General features: G+C 48.6%; 2 protein-coding genes across 5 annotated transcripts in view; one reads left to right on the forward strand and one right to left on the reverse strand.

The window, feature by feature from the left end:
- Nucleotides 1–348: 348 nt before the first annotated feature.
- LOC128853167 (uncharacterized) lies at nt 349–5,751 on the forward strand. 3 transcript variants are annotated; one of them, XM_054075731.1, is made up of 3 exons: nt 349–816; nt 3,323–3,449; nt 4,252–5,751. In XM_054075731.1, the coding sequence occupies exons 1-3, from the start codon at nt 418–420 to the stop codon at nt 4,266–4,268; spliced, it is 543 nt and encodes a 180-aa protein (XP_053931706.1). In that variant the 5' UTR covers nt 349–417; the 3' UTR covers nt 4,269–5,751. The 3 variants fall into 3 exon arrangements, with proteins under 3 accessions (XP_053931706.1, XP_053931700.1, XP_053931696.1); XM_054075725.1 differs by having other exon boundaries at nt 4,265–5,751; XM_054075721.1 differs by having other exon boundaries at nt 3,323–5,751.
- Nucleotides 5,752–6,234: 483 nt separating this feature from the next.
- DENND2A (DENN domain containing 2A) overlaps nt 6,235–24,852 on the reverse strand; it is a 62,996-nt gene continuing 44,378 nt past the window's right edge. The window contains exons 11-20 of one of the 2 annotated variants that reach the window (XM_054075707.1): nt 24,631–24,700; nt 23,721–23,798; nt 23,104–23,244; nt 20,771–20,919; nt 12,344–12,521; nt 11,510–11,551; nt 10,034–10,151; nt 9,170–9,409; nt 7,896–7,982; nt 6,235–6,973 (exon numbers count right to left, since the gene is read on the reverse strand). In XM_054075707.1, coding sequence (XP_053931682.1) covers nt 6,942–6,973; nt 7,896–7,982; nt 9,170–9,409; nt 10,034–10,151; nt 11,510–11,551; nt 12,344–12,521; nt 20,771–20,919; nt 23,104–23,244; nt 23,721–23,798; nt 24,631–24,700 — 1,135 coding nt within the window. In that variant the 3' untranslated portion in view covers nt 6,235–6,941. Of the gene's footprint in view, nt 6,974–7,895; nt 7,983–9,169; nt 9,410–9,925; nt 10,152–11,509; nt 11,552–12,343; nt 12,522–20,770; nt 20,920–23,103; nt 23,245–23,720; nt 23,799–24,630; nt 24,701–24,852 lie in introns of those variants that run through there. The other variant, XR_008451490.1, reaches the window with a different exon arrangement.

Here is a 24,852-nt window from a genome sequence, read left to right on the forward strand (position 1 = left end):
CCCCCTTCCACACACACACCTTCCGGCAGCCGTCCCTTTAGTAAGATCTCGCTTGCAAATGCTGTTCAGCTCAAAGGTTCTGTGCTCACAAGTAAGAGACACCAGTGCCTGTGCTCAGGCACGCGCGTACCTGTCATGAAGTGGGGATGGGGTGACGGCGGTGGGAGGGTGCTGTGGGGGCTGGGAGTGCAAGGGAGGCAGATGGGGGGCCATGCAAGGAGTTGGGTTTGCTTGCAAGTAGGGAGGTGGGACACAGCAGGGGCGGGGGAAAAGGGCTGTGCTCCCAGGGTAGGTCTCTGCACTATAAAAATCATTCCAACTGGATCCAGCAGCAGGGAAGAGCGGCAGATTCCATCTCTTCTCCTGCCTGCAGCATCGTCCAGGTAGGAAGACTCCAAGCATAGCCAAATCTGGAGGATGAAGGTCGAGGCACTAATGGTCACTGTGCTCCTCCTGGTGCTGCTCTCCCCAGCCCCGGCACCGTCTCAGGCACTGGGGGACCGGACTGCCACTCCAGAGAGGCAGCCAGGAGTTGGGGGCCCTGAAGAAGACCTTTTGCCACCTGGAAAGGGAGGGAATAACTTGCCCAGGCAGGGGTCAAAGAGAAGCTGCCCCATGGCTGGTGAATGGGAGCTGAAGGAAGAGGCCCCCATGGGCTCCAGGTCCACCAGCAGGGCCATGGCCAAGTCACCACCGTGCAGCAGCGAGCAGGACCCTGCGAGCAAACCCCCGAGACTCCTGCCACAGCCCCTCCGCAGCAGGAGCCCGAGGCTGAGCCATCACCTGAAGGGCTACGGGAAGTTCAACGGGGACACGGTAAGCACAACCCATCCTGGACCAGCAAGTATGAGGATTTGCACAGAGGGTTTGCAGGGAGACCAGGAGTGAGGGTAGGAGCCTCCTGTTCCTCACCCCAGGGCTGGGCAGCTCAGTGAGCCCTTTTAGCTGGCCAGTGTGGAGGGTATGGAAGGGCTGTGTGTAACGGCGTTTTGAGCGCTTAATGAGGAATATGGGGCTAAAGAAATGGGTCTTTCCCAGCTCCATGAGTTCCTCCAGGGTGGGCAGGATGTTGCTGGCCCCCATTTGTCATGACTTGGAGCAGCAGCAGCTTAGGCAGGTCCGTGCAGCCCAAAGGCACTAAAACCAGGCATCGCAGTCCTGAAACACACTGCCGTGCTGCAACGCAGGAAAAGATGATGATGATCAGAGGGCTGGAGCACCTCTCATATGAGGACAGGCTGAGAGAATTGGGCTTGTTCAGCCTCGAGACAAGAAGGCTCCAGGGAGACCTTATAGCAGCCTTCCAGTAATTAAAGGAGGCCTACAGCAAAGATGGGGAGGGGCTTTTTATCAGGAAGTGCAGGGATAGGATTAGGGGTAATAATTTTAAGCTGAAAGAGGGGAGATTTAAATTAGATACTAGGAAGAAATTTTTTACTGTGAGGGCGGGGAGGCACTGGAACAGGTTGCTCAGAGAAGTCGTGGATGCCCCATTCCTGGAGGTGTTAGGCCAGGTTGGATGAGGCTCTGAGCAACCTGGTCTGGTGGAAGGTGTCCCTGCCCCTGGCAAGGGGGGTTGGAACTGGATGATGTTTTAGGTCCCTTCCAACCCAAATCATTCTATGACTTCGTGATTTTATTGAAAGCAGAGCAGATCCTGAGACAGACCCTTGCCCGGAACTCCCAGCAGTTTTATCACCCAAACGTTTGCAGTTGGGTGTCTATACACCCATGCTAGGCAGCCAAGGCTGAGTTTTCGGCAGAGCAGGGCTGGGGCAGCACCACCCCGCCAGGCAGAGGGTTGCTGCACACACACTGTGACTCACGGGCTGTCACCATCTGCCCTCATGTTGGTGGTGTCTGCCTGAGCAGCTCAGACAGCTCTCTGGCTTCAAAACCAGGTCCTCCAAGCACACCTGAGCCCCAGCACCCCTGCACGGAGCCTCACTGCTCAGCAGTCTCTGTGGTGACATAAAAATCAGGCAGGACTGAGAGAGGCAGGAGCAAGTGCCGAGTGTGTCACGTCTCTCTAAGCATCAGGCAGAAATATGGCTTGCAGGTGATTCCTTAGGAGCCATGTGAAAGTGCCAGCTACCTCCTGGCCTCACAGCAGTGCTCAGCTTGTGGTGCAGGCAAGGGTAGAGGGCAGCGATAACCCTGGAACCCCACCCAGTACCTGGTGAGGCTTTGCAGAGGAGCCAACGCTTGTGCACACGGGCAGTGAGCAGGTTAGAAGGCGAGTGCAGGTCTGGCTGCACTTGTCCCCACGTACAGTCCCCCATGCTGCAGTCCTGCTCCAGCCCCAGCACTTGCAATGCTCCCTGGCCCCCAGACTCTTGCAATCACCACCCCAGCAACGCTGTCATGAAGCCCTTCCAACTTTGCATCAGTGCCCTGATGTCCTTTGCTGTGCTGATGGGCACAGCTCCTCGCAGCACTGCTTGGATGGAGGCACAGAGCTTCACCGCCTGTGGGAAACCTGCTCTGCAGGTTCAGTAGAACACCCCGCCAATAAAGAACGTCTTGTTTATCAAATCCAACACAAGGAGAGCTTGCTTTAACCAAGAAGTGCCAGGTGACACTGTACCAGGTGATGCTCTGCTCGGGTGGGAGACATCACAGCAAGAAGGCAGAGGTGGAGGTACTGGTGTTGTGGCTGTGGGGGCCAGCTGCTTAGCACACTGTCGGCCAAAAGTAGTGTTGAACAGCCCCTAAAAACTGCTTCCTTGGGCCTTAGCTTCACCAGCTCCTTGGATGAAGCTGCTGCTCCATAGCCTGGTGAGCAGTTTGTCCTGCTACTGCAGGTTTTACTGTATTATTTCAGCATTTTAAACGGAAACCAAACATCCCGCAGCAAATGCTCATCCCAGTATACTGTATAACCTTCCTCACCTTGGCTTTGCTTTCTAATGAGGGCCTCTCCGCCCTGCCTGTCTGGGGAAGATGAAGAAGCTCTTTTGAGCTCCTCTCATCCCCAGGCATCGCACTGCTGTCAACTCCAGCGTGCTGGAGCTGACAGCCTCTGGTAAGCACCGTCCTGGGGCTGAGCAGTTCATGTTGCCCAAAATGACAGACCGACTGGCTGTGGGGCATGTACATCCCAAAAGGAAATCTCACTCTATGAGAGGTTGCTCTCAGACAGCTCAAACCCACATAGAAAAGATCTCTTCGAGCCTGTGTAAGGCACAGGCTTTTGAGGGCTGGAGCTCTCAGCAGTGTGAGCACAGAGCGATGACATGGCTGTGGCTGGGAGGGGTCCAAGGTCAGGGTGAGGCAAAACTGGATGCCAGCACTACAGCTGCTGCTCTCCCTCCTCCTGCAGCATTCCTGCCACAGCATCCAGTCCCGGCCCTGCCAGAAGCCCTCTGACTGCGGTGGCTGCCTGGGGCTCTACACCTGCAAGCTGCCCACCAGCAAATGCGTCCTGAAAGCCGTCTCCAGGCAGAGAGGTAAGCTGCAAGCCCCCCAGCTGCTGGCATGGAGGACACCAGACACAGCCACCTCCAAGCACAGCCTTTCCGCTACACCCCTCCAGACCCAAATCAGACCTGCCCTGTGCAGGGCACTGTCTTGTGCCCTAAACACACCTGCAAAGGGCTCCTGCATGTCCTGCCAGCACTGACCACCTTCAATAATGAGTGAACAACAATGGTGAATGGGACATTCCCGTAAGTATCGGTAAAAGCTGGGATTTGCCTGGCACCCTGAGCCCTTGCAGGATGCCAACAGCCCATGTGGGGAAGTTAAGGAGGGAAAGGAGGCTCAGGGTTTAGCCGGAGGCTTGCGAGTCGACAAGCACAGCTCTCCCAGGCATCACGGGCTCCCAGCCCTGCAGAGCTGCTCGTGTCAGTGTGCACAAGCTTATTAATGAACCAAGGACCATCAGGGGGCAGAGAGCGCAAGTTTTAACATTTAACCGCCAGAACAAGTGTCCCAGTTCTCCTTGGTACATCTGTACTGCTCCTGGACTGGCCTTTTGCCTCAGCACGTTTGACTACACCCACACAAACACAGTCATGGAGGAGAAACTCATCCAAGACTACTAACCACAGACACCAGCTCGGGTGTGGGAACCACTCAGTTGCAGAACATGCAGTAGGCATGTGTAACCTTCTGGGTATCTATAGTGTGTTTGTGTATGTGTAGGGTGTACCCAGATTCACGCAGTCTTCTTCTGGGCGTCTGCTGTTGGGAGCCTCCACAGGAGGACACGTGGACACATGGTCAGACATACAACAGCCAGTTTTACAGCTTATTTTCACAGGTAGACTCCTCCAAACCATCCAGAGCCCTGTGGGGCCCAAGGTCCTGCTCATCCCTGAGCAATAACATTCGATGTAAAGCTGAAGAGGCTGTCCTGCAGCTGGAGACCAACGCTCGTTTTAAATGATTTCTAATTAAAGTTTCATATTAAACCCCTAATGGCACAGTTGTAAATGTTGCTTTCACTGCACTTCTCATGCCACTGTTTTTTAACACCCCCTGGGATTTTGTACAGTATATAGGCTGCATTCCGCTTTCCTGAGAGCTGCCCACAAAAGCACTGAGTGGCCACAGAGCCCTGTGCTGTAGCAGCAGAGACAACTTGAAGCCCCAAAGTGAGAAATATGGGGCTATTTCACACCTAATTTTGGATGTTGCAAAAGCTGCCACTATCTCAGCATGCTCACACCCAAGTTCAAGCTGAACTAAGGAGCCTGTTGTCATTGGGCATCCCAGGAAACCCACCCAGCTCCTCACCATGGTTCCCACTGAAGAAGACAAGTACCACGCTGTTGAAAACGTCACTTCAGAAGGGAAATGCAGAGCCCCAGACATCAGACACCTGCTTCTGGGGCCCAAGCTGAGCCACAATCAGCTTCATTTAGCACCTCACAAAGCTTTGCAGGCATCCTGTCTGCCTCTGCATGCGCGAATGCAATGCACTCCAGCTTTGCAAAACCCCATTTCACTACCATTAAAACCACCTTTTTGAAAGGAAAACCAAACCAACAGCATTTGATTCACCTTGAATTCCATCGCAGTGAAATGCTGCCGGCTTCTCTGCCCCTGCTCTTGTTGCTTCAGCTGCCCTATAGGCAAGTTGGGGACTATGGAGCTGCAGGTGCTGCCCACCTGCCCGGGGTGGCACTAGTGCTGTCTGGCACTTACGGTGCTCACCACAGAACAGCAGAGGGATTGAGGTGGAAAGGGACTTCTGCAGGTCATCTGGGCCAACCTCCTCTGCTGAAGCAGGGCCGCCTGTAATGGCACATGTCAAAGGCGTAACAAGCCTCATGAGACTAGGAGACAGTGAAGCACTGTCTCTCCAAGCACTCGCCCCTCCACCCACCCAGCCACCTACTCCTGCCACCGTCTATCACAACCCATTTTTTCTACCCTTAAACACAACAAAGAGGCTGCCACTGTAGGAAACTTTGGAAACGCAGGCTTCAAAAGATGCACAGAGCAGCACTGGACTTAAAGCTCTGCCTTTGTCACCAAGTAGACCCTGCTGCTCATCAACAAGGCCCTCTCACCTGGGAAAGTAAACTGACTCCAGGGGTGCTCAGACCATTTTCAAAACCTCCAGGAGCCCTGTGCAGCCCAGCACAGCACGTCTGCCCACAGCAAAGGCACCTGCACACAGATCTCACCCTGCAATCCCTGCCTCTAAGAGCCGGGGAAGAGATTTCCTTTTGGGCTGCAGCAAAACTACCCTCTGGCCTCCTCTCCAAACAGTAGAGAAGACCCAAGGATGTTCCACCTGCTCTTGACCTGCCCTCGCAAGTGATGCAAGGGAAATAGCTTTCCCACCAGCTGGAAAAGAGACCTCGCCCCTGTCTCAACCTCCATGTGCCTCCCCCTCTGTGCCGACACCTCTGCTTCCCCCTGAAACAGAGAAGAGGCGAGCAGAAGGGGGGCAGTGGCAGGTCGAACCTCCTCCTCAAGCAGGAGCACAGAAGGCAGCAGCTTGCCTGCTTCCTACTGCACTCCTGGGCAGCAGCTCTGATGGGAAAGGAAAGCCCGTCTGACCTCCAGGAACTGGATCTCCCAGGCAAGACCCCAAAGGTTTGCTCTGCTTTCCCCTGCAAGCAGCTGGGCAAGGGAATGAGGCCACGCAGGTGCGAGGCTCATGAGGAAGCCGAGGGCTTGGCCAAGGTGAGGGCTCAGCTGTTAGATCTCCTCTCCAGCTCACGCTTGGTGCCAGGCAGGCTGGCAGGCACACACAGCTCTCTCTCCCCTCCCCAAAACACCAAGGGTCAGTACACCTTTTACACCACTTGCTTTTAATTACACTGCATAAGGAAAGGCCTCTCCTTATGCCAGGACCTCCTGGCACAGCCACCTGGGGAGCTAGCTGGCCCATCAAGTCTTCAGTAGGTTTAGTGGTTCCCCCTCAGCCTTCTCCCTTGCTTGGAAGCTCCTCCTGGTCAGTCCACATCATCTCTGCAGCCCTTAGCAGTCCTTGCTTTGCAGAGACCTATTTCCATTCACCTCTGTTCCTTCCCCACTCTGTGCCTGAGCTTTGCCTGCTCAGCCCTGTGGGAGTCCCTGCTTTGGCCTCCTGCAGCACCAGGCAGAGAGGAGGCAGGGCAAGAGGCATTGGTTAATAGTTGTTCTAACCTCAATATAAATAGAAAAATACAACAAAACAAAGAATTGACTAGCTAAGAGATCCAATCCGCTGGGATGCCTGCAACGTGCTAGTGCAGAGTTCAGAGAGTGCTTGGTCCAGTGCATGGTACTGTAGATATCCAGAAACCTGTCCCAGCAGCCCCGCAGCCATCGAATCTTCCTTCAGCACCACGTCTGTGCTAGTACATCCTGGCCGTAGTCAGCTCGTCCAAGGCTGCTGGCTCCTGGGAACAGGCCAAACAGGAATGGTTGATAATAGTCTGATTTGCTGCTGTTAAATGGTAAAGCCATTCTCTTCTGTAGAACGAGGATGTGCTTCACTCTTACTTTTTGTGGAGGAATTTCATTTTGCTGCCTGGAGAGATGGAAAAAGGAAAATGTGTTTTCTACAGTGACAGGGAAAGCAAGTGTCACTCCTCACCACCATGAGCTGAGCAAGCTCACGTGGAGAATCACTCCTGCCACCAGCCCTGGGTCCTTATCCAAAGCCAGCTGCCCTGTGAAGCTCAAGCAGGTGCCTGCAGAGCAGGCCATAGCTCTGCCCCAGCCCTGGATGTAGCGCTAACCTGAAGACCCCCGAGACACACTCTCCAGACTCCATTTGCCCAGTGGTCCTGGAAGGTGAACGTATTACTACGCTCACCGGGCCAGAGCACGTGTGGGTAGGAGGCAGAGCACGCCAGCCCCAAAAACTGCTGCTCCTAAACAGCCAGGAAAAGACAAGAGGGCCAGAGATGAGATCTGAACAGAAGATCAAACTCTCTTAGCCATGACGTCCAATGACTTATCAAGGACTTCTAACCTCAGACTGTAGCTCTCATCTAGCCCTGCTTATAGAGGAAATTGGATTCAACCTTAGGATAAGCCTGGGCAATTCCCACCGCTGATCCCAAAGGGCAAACCTGAAGGCCATGGAGGCTGTGACACTGTGCTCATCAGGAAATGCCCCCACCGACCTCGAGTCACTCACTGCTCCGGTGTCTCCTCAGACCCACCCACCTCCTTTGCAAGATACAGACATAGCTCACGGCCCAAACTTTGGTTTCCCACCAGCTATCAGGCAAGCGGCAGACCAGGGCGCAGAGGCAACGGCATGCCAGAGCAGGGATGCACGGCTGAGCACTGATCACACAAGGCTCAGAGCATTGCTCTGCAAGAAGCTACATGGAGCCACTAGCAGAGTCCAGCCACCCTTCAGCGGCTTCTCTGTTGCCACACCTGAAGGCAACAAATAGTCCAAGTGTCTTGAGAAGCCAAAGGTTTTGCTGGTTCCTTACCCAGGCCTTTCAGGAATCTATTGACTCCACTTTGCTCCCCACTGGGAAGAGTTTCCAGGTACTCCTGAGCCCGTACCTCAAACAGACCTGCAGAAAGAAAGAAAGAAGTCAACAACTTCTGTTTTGTTTCCCTATAAATAAAAGTAAGGACGCCCATCCAAAAGCACTGTCCCAGCTCACCAATAAACTACTGCACAAGGGAGGGAACAACTCATCCCCCTCCTCCACCAGCTGAGCCTAGATCAGGGACAGGAGCTCTGGTCCTCCTCCTCCCTCTCCACTGCAAAGCTGGCTGAGCTTTTGTACCTCATTCAGGGATAGACACCCCGTTCACTCCACTACCAACATGGTTAAATCCAGAAAGTGACATAATCTGGGGAATCATCACTCAGGATTTACCACACTGCAAAACCTCTTTTACTCAGCCACCTATTCAAGTGTCTTCTGCTCATTAGTGCTTGGGAAGAAACTGCTAAGCCAGCACCAAGCAGAAGCAGTGATGAGAAACTTCAGTTGCCAGTAGAGCCCTCAAGACTGTAAGATAACAGGAGTGAAATCTGGGAAGGACATGAGCATCCATGTTTGCTACTAGTCAAAACAGTCATAACCAGTCCAGTCAGTTCTTCATCTAGATATGGGAAGGGGATGTGAGGGATTGCAAGAATAAATGTCATTCCAGCAGTGTACTGTGACAGTCCTGTTGGGAATTCAACACGTAATGAAGATGCACACACATGGAGGATATTGCTTATGTCCCTTACCACAGTGGAGAAACATGCCTGTAACCCAACCTCAACAAGAAACAATCAGATCACACACAAAAAGCCCCTGTTCTCCAGCAGTCGATTCCCATACACTGTGCAAACACTCTGCGATGTGCCCCTTTGAAAAGACCATACAATGGTTTGGTTGGTCATCTACCCATCTTCTAAAAACTTCCAGGGGTGGTGACTCAACCACCTCCTTAGGCAGCCTGTTCCAGTGCCTGACAACTCTTTCGGTGAAGAAAGTTTCCCCGGTACGTAATCAGAATCTCTCCAAGGAAACAGAGATGAAAAAATCCTGAATCTTGAAGGCCACACTGGGGTATCAGAACAAACCATCAGTCTGTGCTACTGCTTCCCTTTCACTTTCCTCCCGGCATCTCTGCACAAACACTGTAGCATCCAGCCACAGGGATGAGGATGGAGCTGGCAGCTGGTGAGCATCTCCCAGCTCTCACGAGAGCAACAGCGGAGTTTCCATGGCTGCAGAAGCCAGGCAGAGCCCCTCACCTCTGGCACCCTGCTTCCGCAGCTCCCGCTCCTGAATGAAGCCCCCAAACATCTGTGTCTCCATGAAGACCTCCAGGAAGCGTCGGAGGCTCTTGGAGGAGACAGACTTGCGGAAAGCCTCACGCTGCAGGGTCCGCTCCTCTCGCTCGGTGGGGGTCAGGAAGAGGGAGTAGTGGCCCACAATCTCCACAAAGAAGCGGACAAAGGCCTCGGACACCACCTCATTCAGAGGGTTGGTCTCTAAGGAGAAAACAAAGAGGCAGTGGTGAGAACAGTACTCTAAGGATGTGCTAGGAAAAGCCCTGGGTATAAACTCCCTGGCTTTTTGTAGATCCAGCCCGAGTAGAAAAAGCTGCTCAAGAGAGCATCCCAGGAAGTGCTTGCCACAGTAGAGGACTGGGCTGCTACTACTTTGAAAGCCACCAAGCTTTGTTTTGGCTCCCCTGCAACCAGGAGATGTCTATGCTGCCCCCCAAAGAACATCTCAGCCCAGTTGCCTGTGAGCCGCACAGCCACCTCCAACTGCAGCTCTGCAAGGGGGCTGTCCCCTGAGGGAGCCTGCATCATTCACATGATGGTGTTAGCAAAAAAGGTGCCTGTGGGACCCCAACTGAGAGGAGTACAAGTGTTCCTTGGAGCAGTAAGGGAAGGGCAGACAGAGCTGGGAACGGGTAAATACTGTTTCTCTTCAGACAAAGAGATTTGTCCCATTGCAATGGAAAATTTAATGAAGATTCAACCAAAATCCTGACCTACCTCCAATTTCTGTGGCGTTAAATTCAAGCCTAGTTCTCCCCTAAGAATTGAAAGAGAAAAAGAGGCAGGAAGAGACGTGGTTTTAAGCTGAAAGGCACCGTGCTTTACCCTGCTTGCCATTGACAGGGCCCTCCTCCTTGTCACTCGCCAGCTCATTCCTCTGCTCCAAAATGTGCTCTAGGGCAGCCTGCAGCTTGCGGGGCAGGATGGAGTCCTCATCTTCCATCTGCAAAACAGAACCACCTTCTCAGGACCTGGGGCCAGGACACCGCTGGCTCCTGTCCTTCACCTTGCCAGCTCCTATCCCATCTCCAGCACGGCAGGGGGAGCACTAAAAATGAACGTTGAGGAAAGGAACAGGGAGAAGTCTTAACACACTTGGCACATTCCCAGCACCTCCCAGCGCAGGACTATCAAGAAGCATGAAAGGAAAGAGAAAGTGAGTGCCTTGTCCCAAATATTCTCCTTTTCTGGAAGAATATCAGGTGTCTGATCTGAGAGGCTACTAGACAGTGCTCGCCGTGGTCCCACCGTCTGCCTGCAAGAACTTGCACAACCATAAGAAGGATGTATCTGAACAATGCTGGCATGCAGCCAGGTGAGCACAGCCCCTTGCTCAGCTCTGCTCAGGCACTGATCGTGTTACGGAGGTGTAATGAGTTCACGCAGACCAAGGAACTGCTGGTGACTGTCTGCAACCTCCTACCAGCCCTGGCTGAGACAGTGTGATTTAGCTTAAACCTCCAAAGAGGAGGGCAAGGTAAAGCATTTCCCTGCAGCTAAGGCTGCTGCAAGCAAGAACTGCACCGAGGGAGTGCCCTTCACCCACATGCTACTCCCTGTAGCCAGAGGTGTGCTCATCCCATCCTACCCATGGGATCTGACGCACGGCACAGACCGTTGCAGCCAGCCCTGCTCAGCAATCTGCCAAAGAGCTCTGAGGCAAAACTAAGTTCCCGGGCCAGAAGTATGTTTGCTCATCTACCCTCTTTCCCTCAATATTCTTCTCCTCTTCAGGACAAAGGGAAATAATCAGCTGGCGATCTCATCTGCAGAGCAACGTACAGGCTCTGTGTACCGACTTCCTGCTTGTGACCCATCCAGAGCAAGGACTGGAGTCAGGAACCACAAGCTGCTTGGGCAGGAAGGATTCGAAGAAAATACCATGACTCCCTTCCCCACGCAACAGGAGATGGATTGACATACACAGGCTGGAAGAGCCCACGCTGCTCCCCAGCAGACTGACTCCCCAGTGCTGAGCTGAGGCTTTCCAGAACTGCCCTTAGCCTTACAGGATGCCACGTAAGGACCCCCAGTGCTCATGTGCTACATTTTCCCTCAAAAAAACCTCAAACAATAGAGAGATAACATACAATGATTCAGTCCTTATCAGTTGTGGTTTGGAAGTCTGATGTTACATACGTACACAGTGACCTCTATAATGCTGCCAACCACAAATCCTGCCTCAGTTTGCTCAGGGAGTAAGTGATCCAGCCAGGAAGACAGGTCAGCAAACACAAATGGAGACGAAGTATGGTGGAAGAATGGGATAGAAGATGAAATACACAAAACAGCTCTGCTCACCTGTCTTAGAAACCGGTTATTTACCAGGTCAACGACAAGGACCTAAGAACAGAAGAGTAAGGATAAAAAGGGGAAGTCATTATTTCCATCATCAGAGTTTCTCTTAATCTGTAACTGCTTGGAGGAAACGCTTCAGCCCTGCCCCTGCTCCTCCTACCCACCACCACAGCTGGAGCAGGCATCCAACCATGAGCCAAGAGCTTGTTGCGGTTTTCTAACAACACTGCTGCAAACCACAGAACAGTTTGGACAGCAGGAGGCTGTGCTCCAAGCCCAGCCCACTGCTCCTCACCACTACAGCGGGGTCAGAGCTCTATCTTTTCTCCATGTGCGCTGCATCACTGTCCCCTGGGTGGGCAGGGAAAGAAATGCCTACCTGACTGCATTCAGCCATGCTACGTTCACCCTTTTGCACCATAAATCCAGATCTTAATTACGTATTCCTTTCATTAGGCACCTGTGTTAATTTCAGGGGCAGCTATCCCGGACAATTTGTTGCAATTGTACATCAAGCTCAGCAGACTGTGCTTAGCCCCAGAAAACGCCATGCAGAAATCAACAGAAACTTTATTAATAATAAAGTCATCTCCTACCCACAGCACCCCCACGTCTTCCCACACTGTTGACAAGACAGAGTACAGACCTCTACCTCCCAATGGGATGTCTACCTCCTCCCTCACCCAAAGCTTGCAGGAGCCAGAAGAGGACAGCTTAGCATCTCCACACCACCAGCTGCCAAAGTAGACTCTCAAGAGCAACCTTTCTGGGACAGATGACAACTCAGGCCACCAGAAGCAACGGAGAGCAAGACTGCAGTGCAGGTGCATGGCTCACCTCCTCCACGGGGAGCTCCTTCAGGCGGGGCAGGGAGCTGGAGAGCAGGCCGATGAGGAAGGGAGTGGGCGAGCACACAATGTCAATCATGGAAGGTGGCAGCACGGGAATGTAGGTGTGCTGCCAGGTGAAGGGGTACAGGAGAGCCACCGTGGCATGGCAACACTTGGAGAGAGTGCTGGAAGAAACACAACCAAGGGCATAGCCTGGTCAGTCAGGTGAAGAGTGGTGCTTCCTAGAAATCAGGGCTCTTTCAATTGTCCCCTGACTGATTCTTGTAATTACTAGTTTATTTTCCTGATTTTTTACCCCCTTTTTCAGCTTCAGGAGCAATGACTTGAGGAAGGAGCCCAGTTTATGAAAGATGATCCTCGCCTACGTGCACGTGACAAGAGACGGGTCCCACTGAATCCAGCCTCTGCTCCTCCATTGCCCTGATGGGACACAACGGATGGACACAGGATCTTTCATGCCTCTGCCTTTCATTAGAGAAACGATTTTATTCTACCACAGCATACCTCTGTGGCTGTTCCCATGGGAAAGCCACAGATCTGAATGCAGAGGGACTATGTTGTCCAGCACAGACAGCACACAGCTGTGGGGCACAGAAGGCATCTCCACCACTACAGCAGCAATCTGTCAGGCTGCACTGTGCGCACTTACATGCTGAACATATTTTCAGCCTCGTCAGTGCAGCTGGATGGCCTACATGGACCCCCTGGCAAAGCCCTGGGAGCAACGTGCAGACACAAAAACCCCAGGTGTTCCTACAGATTTTTCCAGCCCCTTGGCTTGCTACCTGTGCAGCATACAAGCTTTACTTTTGGGGAACCCATAGCAGGAGTAATTGCATGCCAACAGCATGCTTTGATACCAGTCCAAATCATACTGATAGCTCCTAGCAGCCGTGCCAGAGGCATGGGAAGGAGGGAGGCAGCAGTCTCCAGCTGAGGAGACTGCTGTGGAGCACTGTGGAGCCTTACCAAAGCTACTCAGAACCACAGGGTAGTGAAATCCCCGATGCGAGCACATGGCCAGCCTCTGCAGGATGCTGCCCGCAGCCCATGAGCCCACAGCTTTCCTTCTCTCCCCTCCAAATGCCACCAGCAGCTCGGCACTGAGGTGCTTTTGCTGACAACTTCCAAGAGAGTCAGTCTAGAAACCTCACCAGCTCTCTGGCAGGAGGCAGGCAGGGCCTGCAGTCAGACACAGCAGAGCTTACCACAGGGCACCACTTACTCACCCATTCCGGGTCTGGAAGCATTTGCATGCATCAAGGGAAGGGGAAGGCCTGCCACTATAAACTCTGTATATAACGTCATTTTGTTTTACTAGCATCCAGGTCTTAAAAAGAGGGAGGAAGGGAGGGAGGATTCACGTCGCTGAGGAAGGGCATGCAGCTGGCTCCTGTTAAACTCCAAGGGGGAATTTACACTCAGCAACCTGGATCAGGCAGTTTATTACTAACTTGAGAGGGAAAGGGTTTGATGGGTGTGGACTCCAGCTCGCTCTGAGAAGGGATGTCTGCTTTCCCTCCCCCTGGCTCCAGCTAAGTCTGGTGGATTTGAATCTCGGTGCTGTAACACACACGCTGAGCAAAGCGGCGTGGCTGGGCTACAGCTGGCTGGTTTTCATCAGATAAGTTCAGTTTAGCAGAACATGACTATGGTTGCTGAGACGATAGTGTGACCATACGAAGAAATCGGGCAGTAAACACTGTTAAAGACATGATGCTTTTTGAAGAGAAGTAATTCCCAGGGGAAAGGCTGGAATCTGCTTAACATGAGAATTTTATCTAGGATTGCAACAGGTAGGGGATAGTCTAGGTTGTGTGCGTTGAGAAAGTCTCTTCACAAGATGGGGACACTTTCCTCTCCCTGCACTCCCAGAGGCTTGTCTTTTTTTAAGGGGACACTTTATATAATCAGAAGAGGACCCTTCAAAGGCTGTGTGAAAGACAAGCAGCTTTATGCCTTTAGATGGGAAAAACTCCTCAGTTCCACATCCTTGTTTAGGAAGGTCTTGGAGCACTCCCCCTCCTTCCCTGCAACCATTTCTGCTAGCTGCCCCTTGGTTGCTGTCCTCAAGCTGTAACTGCCCTCACCAGCAAGCCCACGTCTTGCTGTGTCTACCATGCATGCAAGGTAGCTAATAAATCAAAGAGAAACAAAATGAAAATAACGAAAAAATACAGAGATAGAAAGAAACAGGAACATTTACCAAAAAAAAAAACAAAAAAAAACAAAAAACAAAAAAACACCACCCAGAAAAAATGTGGGAACAATATCAGTGTAGATAATTCCTCTTGTATCCTTCATACAAGCTGTTCTTGAAAGGAACTGCAACAAAAAGTGAATGAGCCTTCTTAGAAGTGCAATTCAAGTTAATGAGATCCTTTAAAAACTGTCTCCTTCAAAGCGGTTTTACTTGTACACCCATACATTTCAGGCCAGGTTAGCAGATGCAAAAAGCAGCGACTTCTCTTCTCCTCCATTACTGCAGAGCATATTTTCCACTCCTCCATTTCTGACTGATATAACAGCCACAGTAATAACATCATCATCATGGTGAAACCTGAAAGACCTCCTTTCACCACCTGTGTGCAGCACTGGGACATTCCTCTTAGACTTCCTCTTCTTTGAAGACAGGTTGAAGGTGGAAGTGTTAGTAGTTTCACTTTTGTCACAAATCCTTGCTCTGAAGGCACATCCAACTTCCCTGCCTAAAGGTGGGAACTGCCTTTATAGATAGCACTTGAAAACCAAGGGAAAGTATCCCTGTGATTCCAGATCGCTCTACAGAGGAACAACGAGCAGCTGAAGTACATGGTTATTTATGGCATGGTGAGATATTACAGCATGCTGCCTCCTACTATATTTATTGTGGCTTTTTCTTCCCTCAGCCCCGCTCTCAAGTCCCGGCAAGTACACATGGTACGTGAGAGATTAAGTGGGAGGAAAGATGGCTGAGGTCCAGTTAGTGGAAGTCACAGACAGAACTGTCTAAGTCTGAAATTGTATGCGCCACGCAGTGGGAAGTGAAAAAAAAAATAGCTTCCCCTTCCACCCTTCCATCTGTGAATGCCTCACTGCTTCTGGGATGAATCCTAGTGATCTGTGCTCTGCAACATTTCTCACTGTGGAAGACATTTTCAGGGAACAATACTGAGAGCGTTGAGGTTTGAGAGCATGCTTTGAAGGCAGAGTGGTTCAGAGAGGGAGGTAACATTGAGGTGTCTCTCCCGCATGTGATTCAGTCAGACTTGCTCTGCAGACAGCCTCAGGGAGCTGCAGCTTGCCAAGAAGCCAGCAGAACCTCGGTCCTTCGGAATGACTCAAGCTTAATCTCCCTCCTCCTTTTACATGTAGCACTGCAACAAGCACTAAGGCACTGTTGCTTTATACCACGGCTAATGAGCCTTGCGAAAGGATCCAGTATGATAAATTCCTTTTATGCCATCTGTGTGACAGTGTTCTCTTCAGCCAGTAACGGCAGAGACTGCCCAAACTACACCACAGATGTAATACAGCAGGTACTCCTCCGTGTAGAAGGTGAATAAGTTCTCAGCACTGCTCAAAGCTGGATGCTACTTTCTGCAAGATGTACAGAAACACAACCTGAACAGTTTAATGCACTTGCAAAGCTCTATTTATTTATTTCGGTATCCATCTGCATTTTGAGGGCTCTTATACCAAAGAGGCACTCAATGTCCCTATTGAAATCCTGATATCCCAGTATATACGTGCCATAGCCATGCTGATGACTGCTGCCATTGGCGTGATACTGACACAAGCTGCTGTGTTTTGTTTTCATATGCCACCAGGAATTAAGAGATCTACCCAATGTGATTGCACTGTGGTCTAGGCAGCAGGATGTACTACTCTCAGGTCACAGAAGTTCCGGCCAGTTGTTCAAAAGGGACACAGAATGACATTTTTAAGGCTTTTGGTTTCAGCAGCTAATTGCCAAAGCACCGGATGTCTTTAAAACACACTTTCAAGAGCCAAAGCACGTTTCCATAAGTTCATTCAGCCTCCTGCAGGGATCATGACTGTGCTGTACACCAGATGTCGCTTGCACAGGAGCTTGCAAAAGAGACTGAATGAGATATCGCCAGTATAGAGGTCTAAAAAGTACCGAGGAACACAAAGAACCATGTCAGATGTCTCCCTACAGGGCTGATTTGGATACAGAATGACGCACAGATCTCTGTGGCTGAGCGCTCCCTTGGTCAGAATAATGATATTGCAGCAATTTGTGACATTTGTTTGCTCAAACAAAAAGACTCCCCACTTCAAGGCAACCTATGCAAAAACCTACAAACACAACACCCTTCGAAGCTGCTGCTTTTTGGTAGTCACCTTGAACAGAGGTGGCCAATACAGAATCTGAACACAACAGCTGCAACTACATAAAAACTCTTCTTCCTCTCCTGGAAAAACCTGCTCCAATACTAGCTTGACTTGCTCTAAAAAGACACTCTGACAACTTGTGACAGCTTCTAAGGAAGGATACTGGATGCTCCGTTTGGTTGCTTTCCTCCCCAAATTTAGACTGACTACAGGGTTTCCAGTTTTTCACTACAAAGGCAAGAAGCTACGCCATAGTAAAAAGCCTCCCAAACTGAATCGCTCTTAGGGTTTAAAGATACTTCATGATTTCTAAAAAACGCTATTGAATCAATCAGACTTTTGGAGTTCAATGCCAGAAAGCCAATTCTTCCCTGAACTAACCAAACTGCTGGAAATATCCTGGAATTTGGCAATTTAAGATGGTTTGATTCTGTGTTCTTTTCTTTTTTATAAGCTCTGCTACGTTAGGATTCGTTTTACAAACACCTTTGGATTTCTGACACTGTCACATCTGGCTTTACTTATGATGGATCACAGATCTGGTTTACAACATTTAACAGGCACAGGAGCTTCCAAACTTTGCTCCGTGACTGCACAGTGTTGCTGCAAATCCCACCAGGATGATGCCAAGTTCCATCAGCTGTGGGGACTGTCACTGACTCCCACCAACATGGTAAATTAGTGCAGGTTAAAAACTGAGCGTTAAGATGCTCTGAAGAAACAACACTATTATCCAACATTCAAACTTCATCCTTGGGTTTCTTCTCCTCTCTAACCACAATATAAAAAGAAGAAATCTGGGAGGCTGGAATTCACAGTCCCAGATTTGGTTTTGTAGCAGATGGAAAGGCTTCTTTTTGATGATTAATTACCTTTTAGTAGGGATGACCACATTTAAAGTGTCTACTTTAATTCTTTCAGATCTGCCTTTGATAACAATGACCACTTTGTGTTGTTGACACAGCTGTGGTTTCTGGCAGAGGCAGAGGCAATTGCTCAAGTTGGTCAGATCAACAACAGGCTTTTGAAGCGATCTGGAAAAAGGGTGCCTTGATTTTAAGCCTGTGTAAGTTTTCCTGATTTAAAAAGCTCTCTGAATTGAACACATCTTCCCCTCAGCAAAAACTGCCCAGCTCTAGGTGCTTGTGAAATCACGTTATTTTATTTGGAAATGTTGGTCTTCAGCGCCTCAAACTGTGTGCCAGGCAGCATCGCTTGGAAACAAAAGCAGCTCTCGTGCTGCAGTGCCTAACCCATGACACAGCCTCCACTGTCCCAGGACTAAAAAGTTTACAGTGCAGAAGTGAACAAAAGCTAGGGAAGATTACACAGACCAACACAGTTTTAACAAAGTCATTTTCCTGGGTTGCGAGGCAATGTATACTCCAGTTTCCACAGCAACAGAGGGGAAAGAAAAAAAAAACCCTACCCAAAAACTAATAAACCAAATTCTTTCCTTTTCCGTTGCCAAGCTTTGGATTGACGGGTCTTTAAAAAACACTCAATGTTCATTCTAAAGATGGAAAAGACAAAGTATTTCACTTGCTGTACACTTGTTGGATGCATTTTTGGCTCAGCTTGAAAACATTTCACAGTTCACACAGTATTTGGCATGAGACCTTTGAGCTTTCTTTTCCCACAGATTGATTTTATAGCAATTAAAAGATGTAAATAAATTACATACATCATTTTCTCTGTCACTCACACCCAGGCACACCTTTACACACACACACAGACAGCGACTGAGAGTGCCCACATGAAGAACTGCAAAGATGAATGGTAAGTGTAATTTGTATGCATCTTTCCCCATGTCACCTGCACTCTCCTCATTAATCCATCTCAGCTGGATTATTTCTAGCATTCCTAACCTCTGCGCAGTTTCCAACAGCTGCTTTTATCGTTTGGTTTTTTTCTTCTCCTAAGCTATTGCCAAAAAGTGTTTCTTTTCTTTCCTCTGAAATTGGCATTTTCACCCCTAAAATAAATACTACTTTATATTCGTTGAGTTCAATGAGTTCCTGTCCCAGGAAAAGTAACACTGGGACAGAAGATCCTGTACCTACAATACCATTAGATTTGAAAACATGGAATTTTCACCACCAAGTAGAAGAGACTGTTGACCTTATCAAAGACTCACCAACCCAGTGCGCTTAACTCACTGGACTGGATTAAAATACAATGGTTTATTTAATTCCAAGGGTTCTTTGTTTCCAAGCTTTTATAGTCCCTTGGGGTCATCTTCAAGTTTTTTTCTCCACAAAAATGAGCCAAAGAAACTTCCTATTTTGTTACAGAAAAAGAAAGAAGTCTCTCGAAATTGCTTAGAGCAGGGTCTTCTCAGAAACAGCAAATATTAGAAGTCTTGTAAAGAGTTGCAAAATCTATGGTAAATACTTGAATCTGAGACCTGTAGCCGTCAAACAGACCCTGGATCTTTAAAGCATGACAATTCTTTTTTTTCCAAGAAGAAAGCTGTTCATATTATATTCAGAGATTCTAGAAACTATGATTCTATAACTGTTTCCCATTCTGTCTTACAGGCCTGGGTGGCTGGACTCATTCCTAAGGACCTTGGATATACTGACAAAAGAGATACAAGGGAAAAAGACAGTAAAACCCATCAAAGTTCTTTGAATTAGAGATATTCTATAACACCCCCCATGCTCAGAATACATAGTAGTATGCTGTCCTATAAAGATGTGATAGGAAAAGACCTGATAAATAAAGGTTCATTCTGAAGTGATGCCTTAAAAAGTTCCCTACCATTTACTCGTACAACCCAGCCCTCATGTAGAGATTGCAATGTCATCTGCGTCCTTAACAGATTTTCTCAGAATGTAAAATTTGTCTTGTGGATGAGGAAAAAAACCTTTGAAAACAAAGCTTGTCACGATATATTATTACATAAATCACACGTGCTACATAAAATTACAGTGTTTGGATGAATTCTCTCATTTTCAAGTCTGAATGCTCTGCATGAAACATTTGGCTTAAGTATCCTGAATACTAAATATCTATACCTATAATGTGATTATGAAGAGACAAATCTTCCCCTCTCTGACCAAGGCAGCTGCCAAAAACTGTCAGTGCTGCCTGGATGCTAGAGCTTCCCTCTCTCCAGCCTCCCTATTCCTGTGATGAGACTGCCCGAGTTCTGCCTACACAGAGCCCTAGATCCCTGCAGGATGAATTTTCCCTTTGCTTTCCTGGAGAAGGGGCCTCCCTGTTCCTCGCCCGAGCGCTCAGTCCCAGAGCTGCAGCCTGCTGCCTGGAAGTTGTGAAAACAGACAGCTTAGGGGCATTGTACGCTCCTGAAACCTGAGCATGCTCCTAAGTGTCATTACTCATCCAGGCAGCTTTTCTTTCCCCAGCCTTGGCGAACTCTCCTCCCTGAATCCTCAAGTGCTTCAAGAGCTGGAGAGCTGCCAGCCACCAGATGCATAAGATCTTAAAGAAACCTGGGCCCATTTTCATAAGCTAGGAGACCAAACAAAAAAAAATAATTAAAAAAAAAAGCAAATTGAGCAGATTCAAAAATGAAAGGGGAAGTCCTCTGTCTCATTTCCCCCCCTCATTGCATCCTTCAATTTCATACCCCACAAAAAAAAAACCCCAGTCTTTAGAAACGATTATTAAAAATGCAAACTGAGGAGTTAAGAATTTAAGAAGATTTTTTGCCATCAGGGAACAATCCAGAAGGGGCTGTGACTCTGCCCGAGGCCTGATCCCTGGCAATTCCAGCACAGCTGAGTGGTGAACATTGCAGCGTCATGGAGCAAAAGGAAGGGGGGTTGCTTCTTTAACACCAGGGATCTGCTCTGAAACCATCTGGAGAAAAGAGAATTTGTTTCTCCTTGGGCACGAGAAGCAGCATGCTTTTTGCAAACTGCAAAGTGTAATTATTGCGCATGGCCTGAGTTCCTTTCTCCTGGGTAGTACAGCCTTTCTCACATCAAAAATAAAAAGTTAGAGAGGAACAGAGAATAAAGAAAATCAAAACAAAAAGACCAGTCACTGTGGTCTTCCTACCCTCCCTTCCTTGGCAGCATTGTGTTTAAGGAAAAGCAAGAGGTACCTGAGCTTGTCTGCAATAAAGATCACCCTCCTTTCCAGAAGCAGGGAGGCGAAGACTCTGCTCAGGTGTCGCACGCTAAGGGATGTGAACAAAGACTCAAAATCAACATGTTCAAGCCTGGAGTCAAGAGGCCGCCGCAGCTCAATGACCTGTTAGAGAGAAAAAGACCACACCTCAGCTCCTGCTGTCCACCCATACCCTGGCAAGCAAGGGCACAGTAGGTATTTCACAGCTAACAAGCCTTACTTACTGTGCTGGGGAACACCACACAGCATTAAGCCCTCAAATTGCCTTTCCACAGACCTCTCAATAATCCCTCTTCCAGATGAAGGTGATCCAGAGTCCACTGCAATGGGCACAGCATGAGACCAACCACAAGTTCTCCTCATTGGACCGAGAACAGGGAGCTCTTCATAACACGGAAAACTAGCTTGTGTCCAGCTAGGAGTGGTTTCCAGCCTTTCTGGGATTCAAGACGCAGACTGGCATGGAGCCTTTCAAATCCGCACTCTTATTTTTACAGTTACAATTTATTTATTTGTTTTTACTGCAGGAATCTGGATGCCAAACCTACTGACTATTAATTTTTATATCAGTTACAGAAAAGAGCAGCCTACGGGCATATTTCTTTGTTTAGATCTACCTAAATAATTCCTAACACACCTTGGCACTCCATTCTCTTTATCTTAGACAGAAACTTATCTAAATTGTTCTTGAAAGCCTCCAACACCAGACAGTTCATAAATCCCACAGGAAAATATCTCTAGTTCTGAACTACCATGACCAACACCAAGCCTGCAGCTGTAACATGTCAGTGGCAAATTTGCTTTAACTACTTGTTGCCTTACCCTCAGTAGACACTCAGAACAACTGGTCACCTTCCTCTCTGTAGAAACCCTCTCGTACACTGGAAGGTTATTATCATGTATCCTTCTTTGTCCTTTGTTTTCTACATTAAGCAGTTTTTTCAAACTTTGCACTTTCTCTTAGTGTTTGCATTTTTTTTGAAAATGATACTCTAAATACATTTCCACCAATATTGGAAAGCAGAAAAATTGCTTTCATTTATTATTCATCTTGTCACTTTCTTTCACAATGCAAAGGATTGTCTAAATAATACCATACTGTTACTTCTGCTCACTTTATGGCCCACTATACCACCAGATCCTTTTCTGAAGCACTGTTGCTCACTCTGTTACTTTTATGTTGTATTAGACTACACGTCTACTAGTGTATTAGACTACGTCTACTCTACCATGTTGTATTAGACTACCCTGTTCATTCCAGCATTTTACTCTAGTCCATGTTGAATTTCAGATTAAATCTTCACATTAACAAGGTCTTTCTGAATTTTAATCCGTTACTCTCCAAAGTGCCTTCAACCCATCCCAATGCTGTCATCTACCCATTGTGTAAATGTGGGTTTTATGCAAACAACTAGACAATTAACGAACATTAAAGATCCAAAAACAAAACAGCCAAAACATTCTCACAGCCTGACAGCACAACACCGCGACTCTACTCCTCGAGTGCAGATTTTTAGCCAGCTATGCATGTCCTCTGCAGTAATTTTATTTAATGGTTTCAGTTTGGTTGAGGAGAACGTCATCATGCAGTGCAACAGTGAAAGCCCTCAGAGACAACTCCATCAAGTTGCTCATCTTCCTCTCTCTCACATTCAAGACATACCACGCCCAACAGAATGTATGGCCAAGACTACATTCAGTTTAGCTTCCTCTACCCTTCCACAGCCCTTCAATACTATCCCTAAAAGTTCTGCACTCTTAAAACCCTCTCACTGTCCTGATGCCACCCTGTGGGAGATACAACACATACTCTCACCTCCATGCTGTGCAAATGCCATTCTCAAAGGCTGCAACATTGCCCTAGTGTGGTTTCAGGTATTTTTCTGACCAGAACCCTGTTCCACATTAACAGTGATTCTGTATTAAGGATGCTGGAGCACATGCTATGAATCCTGCCCTCAGCAAGTTAAGGGGGGGGGGGGGGGGTTGAGCAGATCCAAGGTCATGTGGGCCCCCCAGTTTGTGCCACTTGGCCTCAAGGCCAATGCGCTGTTTCATTTTGCCATACTTGCATAGCTGTATCCTTATTTCATTTTTACCATATTATTTCCCTTTTGATTCTAAGGTCACTGAAGTCTCCATACTATGCCCTCCAGTCTCCTATTTTACTTCCTACCCTCCCCACACAGTTGCCAGATAATCCGTGCTTGAATATCCCCAGTGCTATGTCACAGTCCCAACTTCCAAATACCAACCCTGCACCATTTGCTGGCCTAAGTCTTCCTCTCTCTAGGATGGTGTCCTTACCTCTGTCCCTGAGCCTGGCAAGAAGTTCTTGATTGTAATCGTTCGTCCCAAAGCTGGAAAAGGTGCCTCCATTACACTCCTCATGAGAGGTTGCACTAAAGCCGGGGAAATGCCCCGTCTCTTCTCAACCTCATCCAAGATCTGAAATAAAAGCATGAAGGCACAAAAACATCAGGAGGATGGAGGTAACACTAGGAATAAAGTGCACCAGTGTCTATGTTCTCTCCTTAACCCAGCACCAACACGGAGCCTTGAATCGTAAGGAAGAAGGCAAAATATGCAACTGAACAGCCTTAATTTCCTTCAGCAGAAGAAACTCGGCTCCAGTGAGGTCATTGGAAAGCTTAAACTTTGCAAATTCCCCACCACCCTCAGAGTCAGGACTCCACCTTTTAATCTGTCAGTGCTTGTGTTCCGCTAGTTCTGCTGAAGGAACAAGGCAACAGCTGATAATCTAGTTTTCCTTTTTGCTAGGTTCTGGAACTAGCACGCTTGCCAAGCACCATTGCAGGCCTTTTCTTCAGTCATCAGCTTTCCTGATCCCCATTCTACTGGTGCTGACTTCACTTTCAAGTCCCTCTTGACCTACAGCCCAAATTCCCTCTCTCCCTCCTCACCTTGGAGAAGAGATTAAAGCATCCGAGGCGACTCACAATGCAATAAACTTCTGGGAGACGCTTCCCTTTCCCACTGGGCTTTCAAGAAAAACACAAACACACACACAAAAAACACCAAGAAAATGTCAGAGTTATAACTACTGCAGAGACAGAGTGACTGGTCTCTTGATTCTGCGGCTCACTTGGCTGGCTAAGAAACTTGCAGAGATTTGTCAGCAAGCTGCTAATGACAATACCTTAAGTCTGGCTCAAACCCTGGTACACTAGAAACAGTGGGGAGAAATGGGCACATCCACAGTATGATCCCGGCCCTCTTAAGTCAAACGACTAAGGCAGGGCAGACTGCTGTACAGAGACAACTCTGAGCCTACGGGACGAGCACAGGTTTAGACAACTGTTTAGGAGCTATCAAAACTTAAGAGAGATAAACCACATGGAAGGGGTAAGGGATATAAATTGATCCTGGAAAGATTTCGACAGACGAAAATTTTTCACCACGAGAACAGTTAAACAGTGGAATAATCTCCCCAGGGAAGCGGCAGATTCCCCTACACTGGACACTTTTAAGGCTTAGCTTGACAGGATGCCGGGTCATCTCATTTAAGCTATATAACACCTAAAAAGGTTGAGCCAAATGATCCCTGAGGTCCCCTTCAACCTGGCCCTCTGTGATTCTGTGATAACATTAAGCACCAGTGTAAAGAAAAAGATAGAAGACTAGAAGATGGCACTTGGAGAGGGACTTTGGCACTGAGCAGAGCAGAAGACAGCAAAGCTGCTCTGTGCTGCTCTTTCTTTCCATACTGAAAGAAAAGAGCAGTAGCTTTCCACTTTCCAGAATACGTGCCAGTAACATCAACTCCACAGAAGGCTGCATCTCTAGGAAAAAAAAAAAAGCAAGGATAATTACCAGCAGCCTCCTACAGTATCCAAAGCGCCTGCTTCCATCTTCCCCCGTCAGGACGAATGAGAACGTTTCACTGCAGAAAGAGAAACCAGAATGACAAGATACCCATCACCCACAGTAAAAGTCTCTGACGTACAAATGGAATAAACTCACAATATTTTTCCATTTCCAATACACCTCTCTCAAGACTCTGCCCATTTTATACCTTAGCAGCTATCTTATTTA

The sequence above is a fragment of the Cuculus canorus genome, chromosome 1, assembly GCF_017976375.1.
Source record: "Cuculus canorus isolate bCucCan1 chromosome 1, bCucCan1.pri, whole genome shotgun sequence".
NCBI classification, from domain to species: domain Eukaryota; kingdom Metazoa; phylum Chordata; class Aves; order Cuculiformes; family Cuculidae; genus Cuculus; species Cuculus canorus.

Bases quoted from the DNA above. Each gene is read 5' to 3' on its own strand.
- LOC128853167 (XM_054075721.1), top strand. From the start codon at position 418: ATGAAGGTCGAGGCACTAATGGTCACTGTGCTCCTCCTGGTGCTGCTC. The intron at 817-3,322 runs GTAAGCACAACC...CTCCTCCTGCAG, and splicing joins GGAAGTTCAACGGGGACACG to CATTCCTGCCACAGCATCCA.